The sequence below is a fragment of the Rhinolophus ferrumequinum genome, chromosome 8 (genome assembly GCF_004115265.2).
Source record: "Rhinolophus ferrumequinum isolate MPI-CBG mRhiFer1 chromosome 8, mRhiFer1_v1.p, whole genome shotgun sequence".
Taxonomy (NCBI): Eukaryota; Metazoa; Chordata; class Mammalia; order Chiroptera; family Rhinolophidae; genus Rhinolophus; species Rhinolophus ferrumequinum.
This window is the reverse complement of record NC_046291.1, coordinates 2,560,864-2,576,228: the sequence shown is the minus strand read 5'-3', so window position 1 is coordinate 2,576,228 and position 15,365 is coordinate 2,560,864. Positions and strand designations below refer to the sequence as shown.

Here is a 15,365-nt window from a genome sequence, read left to right as displayed (position 1 = left end):
CACCAGGACTCATCAAGCAGGAAGAGTGAGAGATCCAGCTGTTCGTTCTTATGTAACTTCAGTTTTTAAAATCTGGCAGATTGCTTCTCATGGATATTATGTAAATGACCGAAGGGCAGTCTTTGTGAACTCAGAAATCCGTGCTCACTGAGGTCAGCCAAACTGCCGGCCTCAGCGGCCGTGCCTCCTTGCACTTCCGGTCTCTTTCCGGAGATTTCACACTCGGCAGTAGGACAGTCTGCATAAAGTCATCTGTGTGAAACCTGCGAACCACTAGGAATCAAAATTCTCCACGATGAATTGAATGGCGAGACCCTCTTCCTGATGTGTACTACTCTCGTGCTTAGTTCTTAGGAAAAAAATACAAACATTCACAGTTGCCAAAGAGGCTGTGGTTTTACCCTCAAAGAATCCTAAGCCCCTCAGTGCACTCACTGCCTGCTGTGCCTCGGTTGGGGCCCGGAATTCTAATTCCGTGATTATTTGACATGTTTGGGTTCGTTCACGCATCATGGTGATGTCCCAAAGTCACAGGTCCCAGGCTAGTCACGGACCGAAGACATTTAAACCAGGTACAGATTCCTGTGTTGTCAGCTTCCAAATCTGTGGGAAAAGCACTCACCTGACGGGTTTTGTAGATGACCATACACACGGGAGTGGGGAACCTGCCCCGTGTCCCTGGGTGTCTGTGCCTGGGGGCCCTGGCAAGTCCTGGGCCCCCTGTCCTTGGGGGTGGGGGTGCTGCTTTTTCTCCAGGCGCCATGGAAGGAACAAAGCTATGGGTGGGAGAGCTCCAGGGTCTCTTCCGATTCTAAAGTTATCTGTTTGTAATTCCCTGAGTTTATGCCTGAGGAGACTTCGGACTGCCCACTTTACATGCTGTTTCACGCTGAGTTCTGAGTGGAAGGTGGGCACACGGCTCCGAGCAGACAAGACCACCAGGTATCTCATGGAGCTGTTTTCGGGTCATTGCCCGCAGATAATCAGTTTGATCATTTTTCTTCTCTGAGTCAGCTGCTCCTTTACAAAGGTCAATTGGCTGTTGTGCTGTTGGCACATTTAGGGAGCTAAGGTCAGCATCCCAGACTGTGGGATGGGCTGTCCTCCTGCGTCATCCTGGCCCCTCTCACGGGGTGGGGTCCTCAAAGCTGAAGACACTGTTGTGTGTGGTCCTTAGAACCGCAGTGACATCTCTGTAACGTGCAGAGCGGTTCCCCAGGGACACAGTTACAGTGGCGCTTGATCATCTCTGGTCTGGCACCTGCAGAGTCTAGAAGACAGAGCCGAGCTGCCCTCGGTTCCGCAGTTTCCAAAACGCACAGTCCTCTTCCATGGAGTGTGCACCGTCTCTGTTCCCCGAATCGGCCATCACACCTCGGAACGGGGCTGGGTGTTTGTGTTTGGGGCTTGCTAGACCAACAGAGAGTGTTAGTGGGTGTTGTGAGCCTTGTTGAATGGAAAGAAGCTAGGAGAGTGACGTTCACACTCCGCTGGTCCTCCTGCCCGGGAGGGAGAAGCAGTAGGCCTGGGCAGGGCCTACTACCCTACCCAGCCTGCTAGGTAGGTCTAGCACTCAGCCTGCTAGGATGAGTGACCCGCCCGGCCTGGCCTCTCAGAGGGCCGTGCACTAGAAAACTCAGCAGCACGGCTCCAGCGAGGGGCACAGGAAGCTCCGAGAGACATGGCGTCAGGAGGGCTCGTCACCCAGGCGTAAAGCACACCCCAGCAGAGTGACACCAGCACATCTGGTGACACCATGTTGCCCGTGTGTATTCAGACAGACATGAGTGAAGATTTGGCCCATCCGAGCTGGAAAAACAAAAGTCTGTAGTGACTCATGTTTTCTGTTGTATGAGGAGGCGGGGGCCGGGACCAGGTAGGAAAGCTGGGCTTGAATTCTGATTACAGGAGTTCAAAGACAAGCCGTTCAGGATAATGTCGGTATTACTGGATTTAAAACCCAAACTTTTCCACCCTAGTGGTAGGGTTTATATTTGAAGGAAATTCCCCCTTAAAGTAGGTGTTTCCTGAGCAGTGTTCACAATTGTCAGTTTGTTTCTTGAGAGGGACCATGCTTCTGTGACCTCATTTCCCACCTGGGGCTGCCTGCTGGGGGTTGGGGACACCATAGGCAAAGTTCCTTTCTACCTGGCCCCTCCTGGGGTCTCTCCAAGCCCGCAGACTGGAAGGGGGCAGGCCGGGTGGTGATACGGAAAACCTGGCATTTTAAGTCTCCCCAGACATTCTGTTGAAGCCGGCCTGGGTAGCGCTGGGAGCGTGCCCTCTCAGCTCGCCACCTAGTGGAACCTTGGGGACTACGATGGCTTCAGGCTGCTGCGTGGCTGGCTTTCCATGGGGCTCCAGGTACTTGTGTTTCTGGAAGCTAGTAAATACGGACACCCTTTGTAATTTGGAAAACTGATAAAACAGCACTTGCGTCCCGTCGACTAGAGGTAAGCATAGATTGGCTACTGTCTTCACTGAGGATTCAGTGTTCCTGCTTGGTCTCAAACACAGCCTAAGTTGTCCCTTATACATTCTGAGTCCGTTAAAATGTATTTCAGAGCAAAGCCTTTTTCAAACTATTTTTAAAGTTTTCTTTACATTGAAGAGCGAGCTTTTGTTTTAGGTTTTTTATTCCTTGTTTGGTGTTTCGCAAATTACAAAAGCAGTTATTTGCGGGATCAAGTGAAATGTGGAGCGAAGCTGTGTGAAAGCCCTCCCCCTCCAACCCAAGGTGTTTTTGGTCTGGTATGTTTTTTCTCATCTTGCTCACAAGAAGTACTGGAAAAAAAATGTGGCGTCCTTCTTCTATTCTAGGGGGACAGATATCTTTGTAGGTGAACATAGGATTTCTGGAGCCTCATTTATCGATACGGCCTTCACCTGTCGCTAAAGAACAGGCAGAAAAGATACTGTTTAAATTGGGGAGCAAAGCAGCAGGCTTCTCAACAGCTGCCTCACAGCCTGTTAAACTGGACCTCCTTACTCCGCTGATACTTAAATGACTCTCTTTCTTCTGTTTTTTTAACTGTTCATTTTATTAAATAACGTACGAAGTCAGGCCAATGCACTGGTCTGACCTGCCCTGTTTCCATCTCATTAATGTTTCCTCTACAAGCTGACTTATTTTCAGGGCTGAAGGCCTGGGGCTCAGGAGGATTGAGGAATTGATTTCCAGCAGACCAGGTGCTAGGCAGTTACCTTTTCCTTAGGTATTTGAAACTTCCAGGAATATTTCTATTCCCAAGTGCAGAGTTGCTGAAAATCATCACAGCTCAGAATGTAGGTCCATGGCTCTCTCAGGCTCTGTCAGGACACTGAGATAGAACCATCTGGATTGGAGGCCACCTCAGCACCCCAGAATATCTGGATAGGCCGATGTGGCATGCACATCTGAAACAACAATAATTATATGTACAGGTGGTGTGGCACCCAGGTGGAGAGTGTGCTGTCTGTAATGGGATATAACTGCCACCGAAAGGGGCCCCTGGGGGCCAAGATTGTGTGCAAAGCTCTGTGAGATGCACAGGCTTGCACTGGTCCTTGGAGGGCAGCCGGCTGTGGCAAGGAGGGTGGTCGGGGCAGATGGAGCATCAGGGGCTGAAGCCCCACCCAAGGGGCTCGCCTGAGAGTAAGACCAGCCTGCCCGCGGGTCCAGCCCACTGGCCTGAGGGATGTGGTCTCTCTGCTCTCCTTGCCGCGCCTGCCCTTAGGACACTAAGGAGACTGTTAGATGAGAGAAGGAAGATTTTGCTGAAGACCCACGTGTGGGTGGGTGGGTGACACCAGGTGCTTTGGGCTGAACGTGGATCTGTCGAGACCCTTGAGCTTGGCCATGCTGAGCTGAGGGCTGGTTTTGGAATTGCCTTCTTTTGCAGAAATCGAGTGTGTTTTCCGATTCCATTGGTCCCCTTGGTTGGCTGGTTAGCTGTGGCACTTTGCTGTGTCATTTTAGTAGTCACTTCGGGTATCCTCCCCTTGGAGAGAAAGCGGAAGGTATGAGTTTGGAGGAAAGAAGGTGGTAGTCAGTGAGCCTTCTTGGTGTGGGACAGGCTGGCGAGGGCATCCAGGGCAACGTGGGCCCAGGGTGGGCATGAGACAGGAAGTGGTTGTCCCCACAGGAGATCACGCCTTTGCAGACTCCTGACTAGTGCTTAGCCCCTGTGCCTTCCTGCTCTCCCGTGCTGATGGCATTGTGGGCAGTTTGCACGTTCGTGGCCTTGGGCTCGGCTCCGGCAGGATTTCTCCACCTGCAGTGCAGACTGGCTGGGTGCAAGCACATGAAGCCCAGGCTGCCGGGCAGTCTCATGACTCCCAGCTGTGCTCTGCACTCGCCGCGGGCATCACATCGGCAGTGGACCCCCGATGGTCACATTTCAGAACCTCTGAGCTACAGGAGGCAGGATGGAGATGCGATGGGAAAAGCGTGAGTGACAGCTTATCCCAGACGGTGCAGAGACAACTGAGCACAGGGTTTTCTCCTCGTCAGTGACCTTGCCAGTAGGCGTATAGACAGGGGCCTTCAGTGTGCGGAAGAAGGAAAAAAAGAAAAGAAAAAGAACATGGCTTTTTGTTGGACATAAAGCAAAGAAAGCAGCAGCACTGCCTCGTCCTCGTCCAACTGAGTCCTCCCTGCCGAAGGGAGGAGACAGACCCCGAGCGTCGTCCACACAGGAAAGACGAGGAAAGCCAGATTCTTGGGAGCCCCACATTTCACCTGGCAAATTCTGTGCCTTCAGACCCCATTGTTTAAACCAGAATTTTCACGTTGACTCCGTCACTCATGAGAAGTAGAAAAAGTTACACTTGGCTCACTGCTTTTTCTTGCTTCAGAGGCCAAGTTCAGTGATCATCGAACTTAAAACCCCTGTGGTTGCATGTTGCAGGCCCCAGGGCCCGCGCATGTTCTCGCTCTAACCATAGTCATTGCGGTGGATAAACAAGCTTGGGGTGCGTCATCCTCTCCTGTGTGGCAACCCCCACATAGAGCCGCGGGAACCTGTAAAGCAAACCTGTTCAAGTTCAGTTCACTAACAAGCCCTCAGCACGGACCTTTCTGTGGTCACTGTGTATTTGGTCTCGACATCATTATGTTCTGTGGGAACCGTAAACGTTGGACACCCACACGGACAGGCTCAGCCTGGCTCTCGGCTGCCCTCGCTGTGTCTGTGCCACCTGGCAGAGCAAATGGGAGTCTCATGGGCAAAGTGTTTTTTAAATTACAAAGGAAGCTAATGTGTCCTTTTATTATCATCTTACCCCCTGCATCCAGATTGTCCATTTCATGCTTGTGAGTAATACTTGTCCATTTTCCTCTCCAGGTTGAAGAGAGACCAGAAAAAGATTTCAATGAGAAGGTAAGGAATTTCTACAGGCCTTTATATTAGGTCGTCGATAAACCTAGTGGGTCCCAAATTTTATGGGTAAAACTAACAGGAAAATATGTTGCTTGATCTTTAACAAAAATACCCACTGGTGAGTGAACAGGACTAGTGTGTGACCCAGCAGCCAGTGTCACAACCCTTTTTTGTGGGGAGAGGGGGTTACTGGGGGCCACTTCCCGTGTGAGTGTTAAATCCTGCACAGCAGTGAAGGAATTGATGGTGGGCCCAACCGTGGAGCTTGAGGTTAATTTAGCCAAATTTCCAAGCATCCATGGGACCCGCCCCGTGCAGGGAGTCTCTCCTGTTGCTTTCCGTAGCCTGCTGAAGATTTTCAGCTGGAGACCGGGTGCAAGTAAAGGTACCGTAATAGCAGACTTACAAGTCATTTTGGTTTTGTCGACAATCACATTTGATCCTTGTGACATTCTAGGGGTCTCGTAACCTGCCCGGTCTGTCTGCAGCCACGCTGGCCTCCCTGGGTGGCACTTCCTCTCGGAGGGGAAGTGGGGATACCTCCATTTCCATGGACACTGAGGCATCCATTAGGGAAATCAAGGTAAGGCCCTCGATGTACTTACAACCCTTTATGAAAATCAGTCTTCAAAGAAAAAGATGTAATTCATAAAGTTCCAGATCGTTCTTCTCAGCCCAGTCTCCCCTCCTCTTATAAACCGGTGTTCACCAAGACCCGGCTCCGAGACAGCCTCCTGTGGGAAGCCGTCCCTGACTGCCCCTCCCCAGCAGACCTGTGCCCAGGCCCCGGAGCCCCCTCAGGCCTCAGACACACCTGTGCGAGCCCACACCATGCTGCACAGAGGGCTGGGCCGCTCTGTCCTCGTGCTGCTCTGCCCTTTCCTTTCTTTCTCTAATACGCCTTCAGCAGGCCTCGTCGTTGTGTTTGGGTGTTTTCTTCTCCCACTGGAGCGTGGGCATTATTCTGTTACATTCTTAACACTCGGCATGAGCCAGGCATGCAGAAACACAGTCAGTGTGTCAGAGAAATACAAACTGTTTGTTAAAATAACTAGAAACACGGTATCTGACAAGGAGGTGACACAAAGGGAAGGTTACTGTCTAGAACTTGTATCCTCTGAGCCGAGGGAGGAGCTTAAAGGATCAGATGTGTCTTCATTGATGGAAACACTTTCTAATCATTAAAACTGGTTAAGAGAACCAGCCGCCCCGGGTGCTGTCCAAACAGCTGGAGGACCATTTGCAGCAAGCTCAGAGGAGGGACTTAAGCCTCAGCGGGGTTGGACTCGGCTCCCTGAGGATGCCGTCCAAGCCTGTGCTTTACAAGAACAGTGTTTTTCACTGCTCTTCCCAGAATGCCCCCGGGCCATTCCTGGGCCTCCTCTCCTGTAGCTCCATTCATTCTCTACCCCATCAAAGGGGCGTTTGCTTCGATCCTAATTTGTCTCTGCTCTTAGATTGTAAGTAGCACTCATTTGTTCAACCCGCATTTATGGAGCGCCCGGCTCCGGCAGACGCCCGGCACCAGCAGATGCCCGGCACCAGGCATGTGGTGGTGGTGACGGGGCAGGAAGACACGGGCCCCCTGGCATGCAGGACACATCGTGGCTTGTTTCTGTCTTTGCGATTCTTACTGTATCAAGACAGGAGCTCAGAGAGCTTGCATGAGCTGAGATACAAGTCACATAACTTGTTTTGTTTTCAACTCTCTTGCCTGTTTTATAAAACTGTGCAAAACTAGATCATACGAGATACACCTAAATTTTATAAAATTGTGGGAAAATTTCATATGAAAAACACCTACATTTTCATCTTTGCCGTATGGACGTTTTCTTTCTTTTCCTTTAACCCTTAAAAAGAATAGGAAGAAACTCCCCGCTCGGACTGCCCCTAAGGGAAGCTGCCCAGAAGGAGGAAGACTTAGAGGACTCGCCTCTTTCCTTGTGGTCTTGTCAGTTTTTCCCCTTGACATCACATGCCTTTCTTGTCATTTCCCCTCAGGAACTTAATGAGATAAAGGACCAGATTCAGGATGTAGAAGGCAGATACATGCAGGGGCTGAAAGAGATGAAGGTACCAGTGTGTGGAGTGTGGGCTCCCCATACTAACCCGACAGCCCTAAGGAAGACGTGCAAACCGCTTGCTTACTCTGACGAGGCCCCAGCCGGTAGAAGGACCTCAGGTGGCGGGAGTGCTGGCTGGCATGGTGTGTGCACGCATCGTTTCCCCGGCACAGCTTTGGAGCCAAGACCACATTCTGCACCTCCTCCATGAGAGCTGTTACCACGTCTCCCGATGCGTCCTCTCCCCCCTACCCCGGCTGAAAACCAGTTTCTCATTCCCGCACAGGAGCGCGCCATACACTTGCAGAATGGGTTTTGGTTTTCTCTGCTTTCCATCGTGGTCACACACACACACTGCTTCACCGCGTTTGCTTCTCAAAGTATCTGATGTTGTCTACCAATGACACAGTCCTTACTGCCGTGCTTTTGAAACGTCCGAGTTAGTTGTGTACCGTCACATACTGAGTGTGTGCATCGTCTCGGATTTATCTGAGTAAATACACACCGCTCATAGGATGTGGAATCACTGCGTTGTGCCAGCCGGGAAATTCAGTGGCCGTATTCCTTGAAGTTAGGTGAACAGCGAGGGGCCGTGTTGTCTGTTTTCATTGAGCAGCTAATGGCAGACCATGGATCTAGCAATAGATAGCAAACCTATTGCTTCCTTTTCAGCTGCCCAGAGGGAACCTGAGACATACTCTGACTCACTGTCATAGGGGCACCCAACAGAGGAGGTGACAAATCACAGGACTGATTAATCATTCTCCTGTTTGTCACTTCTTTTGAAACACCAGGGGAAAATTATGACTCTGGCTTTCAAATCATATGAAAAGGGAGCCAGTGAAGCAGTCCGGGAATCACTGTTCCCACCTGAAATCGTTGCCCTGATTTGTCAGTGCAGGTGAGACCAGCACTGGTATTTGAAGCCTCCTGGTAGCACCTGAGACATCTGACCAAGAGGTGCCCAACTTCTTTAGCTCTGGGTGGTTTACACCTGGGGCTGCTGCTGTCTTTTCTGCGATGCCTCCCCCTGATCTGTTTGGGGATCTAAACGCCACTATTCTCCCTCTGTTTCCTAACCTACAAGGGTGGGAGCCAGGTGAGGGCCGTGCTTATTTTGCAAGCCCCTTTCTTTCCCTGGGCTGTCATTTCCAAGGAATGACCTTTGTCTTTTCACCCAGTGAGGCCTGTGGACTTTTTTTAGTTTCCCTGTGGGTTGAAATCTGAAACGCTACGTAATCCTTTCCTGGTTCATAGGCTCAGGCGGGGTTCATCGGTAGCTTGTGGCAGGGATTTCATTCTTCCAGCGGCCACGCGCTGGCTCTGTCCCCAGTTCTGGTCATGTATCTAGAGTGAGTACATCAGGAAGCTGTAGAACAGCCCAGCTCACTACTGCCGGCTGCTGAATCATCAAGGCAGGACCGTGCTGCCTCCGTGACCAGAACCCTTTCCATCCGGGTGTCTCCCTTGTCCTAGTGATTCTGTACTTGTATTTCCATCCCTAGATACAGCTAATCACCAGTTTTCTGAGTGATGAGAATTTGATCAGCGTGAAAAGAAGGGGGGCGTTCTGTGTGTTGAAACTGCCTCGTGTTTCCTATTTTGATTCATTTGCTCTCAGAAACCAAGGCTAAATTTAGGACTGAGTTTTTTGTTTTCAAGACTGCTGAGCTACTCTTTGTTTTTATTGTCTTACTACCATTTCAAAACTATGACCTGGTTTCCACAGGACTCACTCGCAGAAGTGGAAGAGAAGCACAAAAAGGCCATGGTTTCCAACGCTGAGCTGGACAACGAGAAGACAAATTTCATGTACCAGGTCGACACCCTGAAGGATACGTTGCTGGAGCTCGAAGAGCAGCTGGCTGAGTCCAGGCGACAGTACGAGGAGAAAAACAAGGTACACTCCAGCGCGATGGAGAGTGGCAGAATGCACATGACATGTAAACAGTTTGTCTAAGAATGGTAAAAAGTACGTATATGTAGTATATGTTATATAGTATGAGGGCTTAATATAGAGCGTATATCAAGAGTGGTAAAATACACATGTGCTATATGTAAGAATGGTAGACTATGTTCATAAATACGTGTATGATATATGCATATATGGTGTGTGTGTTTTTGGATTCCATAAAGGTTGAGCTTTTTTTTGTAATGTGTGTGTGTGTGTGTGTGTGTTTAAACAATGATTCTCCACTTATCCAGGAAGCCCAAACATCTGAGAAGAAGAATACCATGCTCTTTACTGAGGAACTTGAAATACTGATGCGCAAATCTGTAAATATGTAATATGTAAACGATAGGTGATTTTACTAGGAGAACATCTGTGTTTTGCACGTTAGGCAAAATGATAACTGTGAAAAAAACATGCGTAAGAACCAATGTGCTTGGATCAGGCACGACTGGATACATCAGGATTTTCCTGTTAGTGTACAGTTCCTGGTTTTGACTTTGTTATCTCTTAACACCATAGAGAAATAGTCAATTGCACATATCAAAGATTTTAAGAAAATTATGTTCATTTATTTTGTGCTGACTGGGGAAAGACACAGTTAGTCCATTTAAGAATTAAATACTTTCAGTGAGCTCAGAAGAGGGTAGAGTTTTATTTGGGCTTTCATTAAGAAGCACTGGAAAGAATTGTTGGTGTCAGCATAAAGCACGAGCATAGGTTCAGATTAAGGACAGCAGACTTATCTGGTGAAGGCTGGGCTTAGATATTCTCCGTGACATACAGACCAAGGAGCACCTGATTTTCATATTTGGGGGAGTTGTTTTATCAAACCCTAGACTATTGTCCAGTTTTTCAGAGTTGCTGAAATAAACAGAAATTTTAATTTGTGAGTGTCATTATCTTTAAAAAAAAAAAAAGCCACATGCTCTAAATCCTAAGGGTTAAAACAAGGTCCTTTGACCAGCTCTGAGACCTCCTCCCTGACTGCAATAGAATTAAGTTAGAAGAGAAAGAGGAATTTTATCCATGACATTCCTGACAGCTGAACTTGGAAAGAAAGGACAAGCTTTTCATGAAACCCGGTGTCATGTTGGAGCAGAGGGGCAGAGAGCATGTTCTGAGCCGCAGCTGTCGGGGAGGGACTGTACCGCAGCCTAAATACCCCTACAGTGTTGTCGTTGAGGCATCAGTAAGTAGACCAAGGACCCCCCAAATCTAATTCCAGAGAAGTTGGGTGATCCTGGAATGTTGCCCCAAGCTGGAGACCACAGGCCATGCAAAACCCAACAGGCAGGTCCTTGTCACAACTAAGAGGGGACCAGACTTCAGAAAGTGGGGGAGCAGAAGCTAAGGTCAAATGCCTTCTGAAATCACCCAGCTCACGGATCCAGGAAGGTGAACCCTGCTGTCCCCTCAGCTGTGGGCAGTTAGTTGGGTACCGAACCATCGTTAGAGACCGTGCTGCTATGCCTGAGCTAGCGGGAGACCAGAAGAGCCGTGTGGCCGGGTCTCTGGGCTGAGTCTCAGACAGGGGAGGGGCTGCTGGGGGGTGCTGGGTGCTGCCAAGCACTTTTGCTTCCCCCGCCTTTTCTGTTTTGTCCCTGGAGCACAGAGTGGCTACCCACTGTTAATGTGAAGAGCGTGCCAAACACACATTCAGCCCCCTTTTGATCCCAAAGAGTCTTCCTTGTCATAGCTCAGAACTAGGGATAATTTTATTATAAGTCCTTTGCAAAGTGGCCTCCTCAGGCCCTCAACACAGCAAGCCCCATGCACCTTCCTGGGGCCTCACTGACTGAGAGAATCGGGAAACACGGTCACTTCCGAAACTCCTCAGTTAATTTTACAGTAAACCACCGGGACATCTTCTGGAAAGTCCAGAGAAATGGTTCATGTGGTTGCAAAGGTCTTGAAAATGGTGATGGCGTGGTAACGTGTCATTTTGTCCCGAGGCAAATGTAAATCACGGGAATGGGAACTAGAATGACGCAAAACGTGCTCCCACTGCAACCTGAGTCTCTTCCTCCCTCCTAGGAGTTTGAAAGGGAAAAGCATGCTCACAGCCTCCTGCAGTTCCAGTTTGCGGAAGTGAAAGCAGCGCTGAAGCAGAGAGAGGAAATGCTCGAGGTGGGTGGCTTTCCCCGCTTTCTCTTTCTTTGGTGACTTAGGAGCCCTTTGTTGGTTCATTACTAAAGTTACTGGCTAGCTTGAAAATGGAGGGCTTAGGCTCCTCCTCCATGCCCGGCTGAAGGAGCCGTGTCCCTCCCATTGGTGAAGAGTCCCCTTCGCTGGTGGTTTTGTGTTTGTCTCGGGAGGTTTGGCAGACGGAGGAATGCCCACGCCCTGCCTAACACAGAACCTGGGAAAATGTGAACTTCCCAGCAAGAGGGACTTCGATTTGTGGCTGTGATTAAGTTAAGGACCTGTCAGTGCGAGGTTGGCCTGAGGTATCCCGTGGGCCTCGTCTCGTGGGTCACAGGATCCGTATAGAAGGGAGGCAGGAAAGCAGAGGCAGAGGTAGGGGGTGCGACGAAGCTGGAAGCAGATGTCGAGCGCCGTGAGGAGGGGCCCTGAACCAAGGAATGTGGGCGCTTCCAGAAGCTAAAAGAGAGGAAGAAACGCATTGTCCCCTGGAGCCGCCAGAAAAGAACTCAGGCCTGCACACACCTTGATATCAGCCCATAAGACTCATTTTGGACTTCTGAGCTCCAGAACTGTAAGAGAATATATTCGTGTTGTTTTAAGCCACTGAATTTATGGTAATTTGTTACGGTGGCAATAAGAAATGAATACAGGGTTGATTTTTAACCTTTCAACTCGATCAGAACCTCAGTGCCTCTAGGTAAGAATTTCCCCCAAGCAGATTTTCGTCCTATACTTCTTGAGCCTGGGGAGAAGGACCAGGAAACAGTGTGGGGATGCTGGAAATGAACTCGGGATTAGTGACAGAGAACGAATGTGCTGGCACTTCCACAGGTGTGTGTTGGCTCATCGATTGTCAGAGTTCTCAGAAGGTCTAGCACTGGGGTTTCCTTCCTGTCTAACGCTTTGTCTGCTTTCTCTCTATCTCTTCCTATTCTTCAGGAAATCCGACAGCTACAGCAGAAACAGGCGAGTTATATCAGGGAGATTTCTGATCTTCAGGAAACAATAGAGTGGAAAGACAAAAAGATAGGGGTAGGACTCGCAAGTCTTTGAAAATCCAGTGGGCAGTCTGCTTAGCAAACGTGCTGCTTTCGGGGCCTTTGGTTTGCAGAACCCCCGTATGAGAATGCATGCCGCCCATGTGTGACGTGCAGGAAGGCTGCAGCAAACACACTCACTTAGCCAAATTGATGCTAAGTCGGAACTGGAAGTTGACTTCCGCTGGAGACTCTCACTTACAGCATTCGCCGGGCTGCCTGTCTTGTGGGGGGCCAGCAGCAGAGCGAGACACTGGAGTGAGCCCAGGTGACACCGGGCCTCTTGGAATTCCCTGCCCGGTGTCACCTGGGCTTTTTCTCAAAGGGTCCCGTTGGAGGAAGCGGCAAGGTGGCCAGTGCTGTACCCCACTGAACCCGAACCCCACCTTGAAATCTCCCCGGGGAGGCTTCACTCTCTCCATGAGCAAAACAGAGGCAACCCCCCCTGCGTGGGGAAGTGATGAGTAGGAAGAAAGGAACCCACTTAAAGTAGCCGCTATGCTTCATAATGGCAATGGCTTCCAAAACATAGTGACCCACACGTACCACGCAGCTCTGTTGAAGGTCCTCAGAGGCCTGAGGGCTCATCAGTGCTTTGACGTGGTAAAGCTGCCCTGGTCGTCATCTGACGTGCTCTCCCACACTTAGGATTGGGTGTGCATGGGCATGTGTGCACGCATGGGGGCGTGTGCATGCATGGGCACGTGTGGTGTTTTCTGTAGCACCGCTCTGTTTGTCTGTGACCACAAATGCCAGGAATTGACATAGCAAAATAGTGTATATCCCTCAAACAGTTGCCTCTGGGGGTTCTTCAGCATTCCTTCCTATTCGTTATTTACCCCTCATTTAAATGGGCACATGACTTCTGTTAATTCTCTAAGGAGGCTGTGAACCTGCTAGAAACGGATACAAATGAAATAGCTCGTGCCTTGGGTTGTTCATGTCTTTCAGGGAGCATTTCTGGGCTGGCATGATGTACGTGAAGAGCTTTTTGCTTGCGTTTTGCTTGTGTCTTTACACGTATTATGTCTAATGCTTTGCCAGCCAGCGTTTTACATAGTAGAAGCCCCCTCCTTATTCTGCTTCTGAAGTCCTCTGCTTACCTGTACGAACCTTCTCTCTTTGCTCTGCTGCACACTCAGGCATTAGAGAGGCAGAAAGAGTTCTTTGATTCCATCAGGAGGGAACGAGATGATCTTAGAGAAGAAGTAGTCATGCTGAAAGAGGAAATAAAGGTATGAAGCCAAAGAATGGATGAAAAAGAAAACCATCCCGGTGACAGCAGCAAATTCTGGGATTCTCAAGAACGAATGTGTGTGTGGACTAGCGTTAATGAATTTTATGTCATTGAGTTTAGTTGTGATCATGAATTCAAATCTTCAGTTAACTGACACCAAAGAAACGCGTAAAGTAAACCCAGGTTCCATGGGGTCTGCCCGTGGCCTGTCAGCGTTCAGCAGGCAACTCTGAGCTTGAAGCAACTCTGATTTCCAAGAATGTTTTGGTATACGTCTAAAGGTTTTCTCATATGTGTTAATAACTTCCCCATTACCCAAAGTTAGAGAATGTATTTGTTTCTTATATTTAAAGGCTCAAATTTAAGGACTTCTATAGCTCCACAGTGGTCTGCGTGAGGCTTACGCTGCTTAGACCTTGTGGCAAAGTTCCATGTCCTGTCTGGACTGTGTCAGGGTCTTCGGCTGCTGCCTGGACACTGAGTAAAAAAAAACAATGGTTAGCAATGAGGCTTAGAGCTCTGGACGGGCAAATTCCTGCGTAGGCAGTGGACAGATCAGTGTCAGCCACTTGCATCCAGGGGTCAAGGCCAGAGCAGGGAGCCAGAAGGAAGAGTTTAGAGCTCAGATTCCTGATACTGCCACCCCCAGGGCGGTGGGGGCAGCGCTGGGGACTGCTCCAAGCGCAAGAGGAAGAGCGGTAAGCAGCAGGGGACAGTGAGCCAGTCATCAGTGGGTAAGGGGGGACCCTGGAGTTGTGCGGTGCAGCTGTTTCAAGTCTTTTGCTATGGAGTGGGCATGCGTTGCACTTCTTTTCAGTATACCAAACATTCTAGCCACTTCTTAAGTCCTGCTTTAACGTCAAGTCTCGTTCATTCCTTTCAGAATATGGACGTCTTTATCTCTGTGTCTCTTTATAACGCATACAACCAGGGTTCTAAAAGCCAAGGTCGCTTTATAATGAGTTGCTTGATGCTCCATTCTGTGGCAGCCTCAGGCCCCCACCTGCACTTAGAAAGGTGCCTGTTAAAAGTGCCTGGTCACCAACACACAGGGACATGGACAGGGACATGCGGGAAGGAAGGGGCCCTTGCAGGAGACGTCCCCGATGTGTGCGTGTTGATAGAATAGTCACAAGGGCGGTGCCTAACTCTTCTGACTCTGTAGAATTTTCCTCTATCACAAGAAAAATCGTTTCTTTATAAATTATTATTATAAAATAGACGTGAATCTAATTGTCACGCAGTGATTATTAGAATGAGCCTTTTTTTGTTCCCAGAAACATGGAATCATCCTAAATTCAGAAATAGCTACCAATGGAGAGACTTCAGACACTCTGAATAACGTTGGATTCCAGGCTCCTACCAAGATGACGAAAGAAGAGCTGAATGTCCTCAAGGCGACCGGAGATGGGACCCTAGGTAAGTCCTTGTTTTCCTTTGGATCCTGTCATCTTCAATCAGCATTGATTCACCTCCCATGCATTATTAAAATTAGAGTAATCATCACTGATCAATTAACAGTCACACAGCATGCCATTTGTCCTGTCACTTCATGGGCATTTCCTTGCC

The 15,365-nt window shown here is 49.3% G+C and overlaps 1 protein-coding gene across 21 annotated transcripts in view; it reads left to right on the top strand.

The window, feature by feature from the left end:
* Positions 1–15,365, top strand: part of LRRFIP1 (LRR binding FLII interacting protein 1) — a 135,351-nt gene that overhangs the window by 103,951 nt on the left and 16,035 nt on the right. For 16 of the 21 annotated variants that reach the window (XM_033112535.1, XM_033112533.1, XM_033112521.1 and 13 more), the window contains 8 exons: positions 5,325–5,360; positions 5,818–5,943; positions 7,362–7,433; positions 9,153–9,323; positions 11,412–11,504; positions 12,462–12,554; positions 13,702–13,794; positions 15,074–15,215. In XM_033112535.1, coding sequence (XP_032968426.1) covers positions 5,325–5,360; positions 5,818–5,943; positions 7,362–7,433; positions 9,153–9,323; positions 11,412–11,504; positions 12,462–12,554; positions 13,702–13,794; positions 15,074–15,215 — 826 coding nt within the window. The remainder of the gene's footprint in view (positions 1–5,324; positions 5,361–5,817; positions 5,944–7,361; positions 7,434–9,152; positions 9,324–11,411; positions 11,505–12,461; positions 12,555–13,701; positions 13,795–15,073; positions 15,216–15,365) is intronic. The other 5 variants (XM_033112534.1, XM_033112532.1, XM_033112514.1 and 2 more) reach the window with 4 other exon arrangements.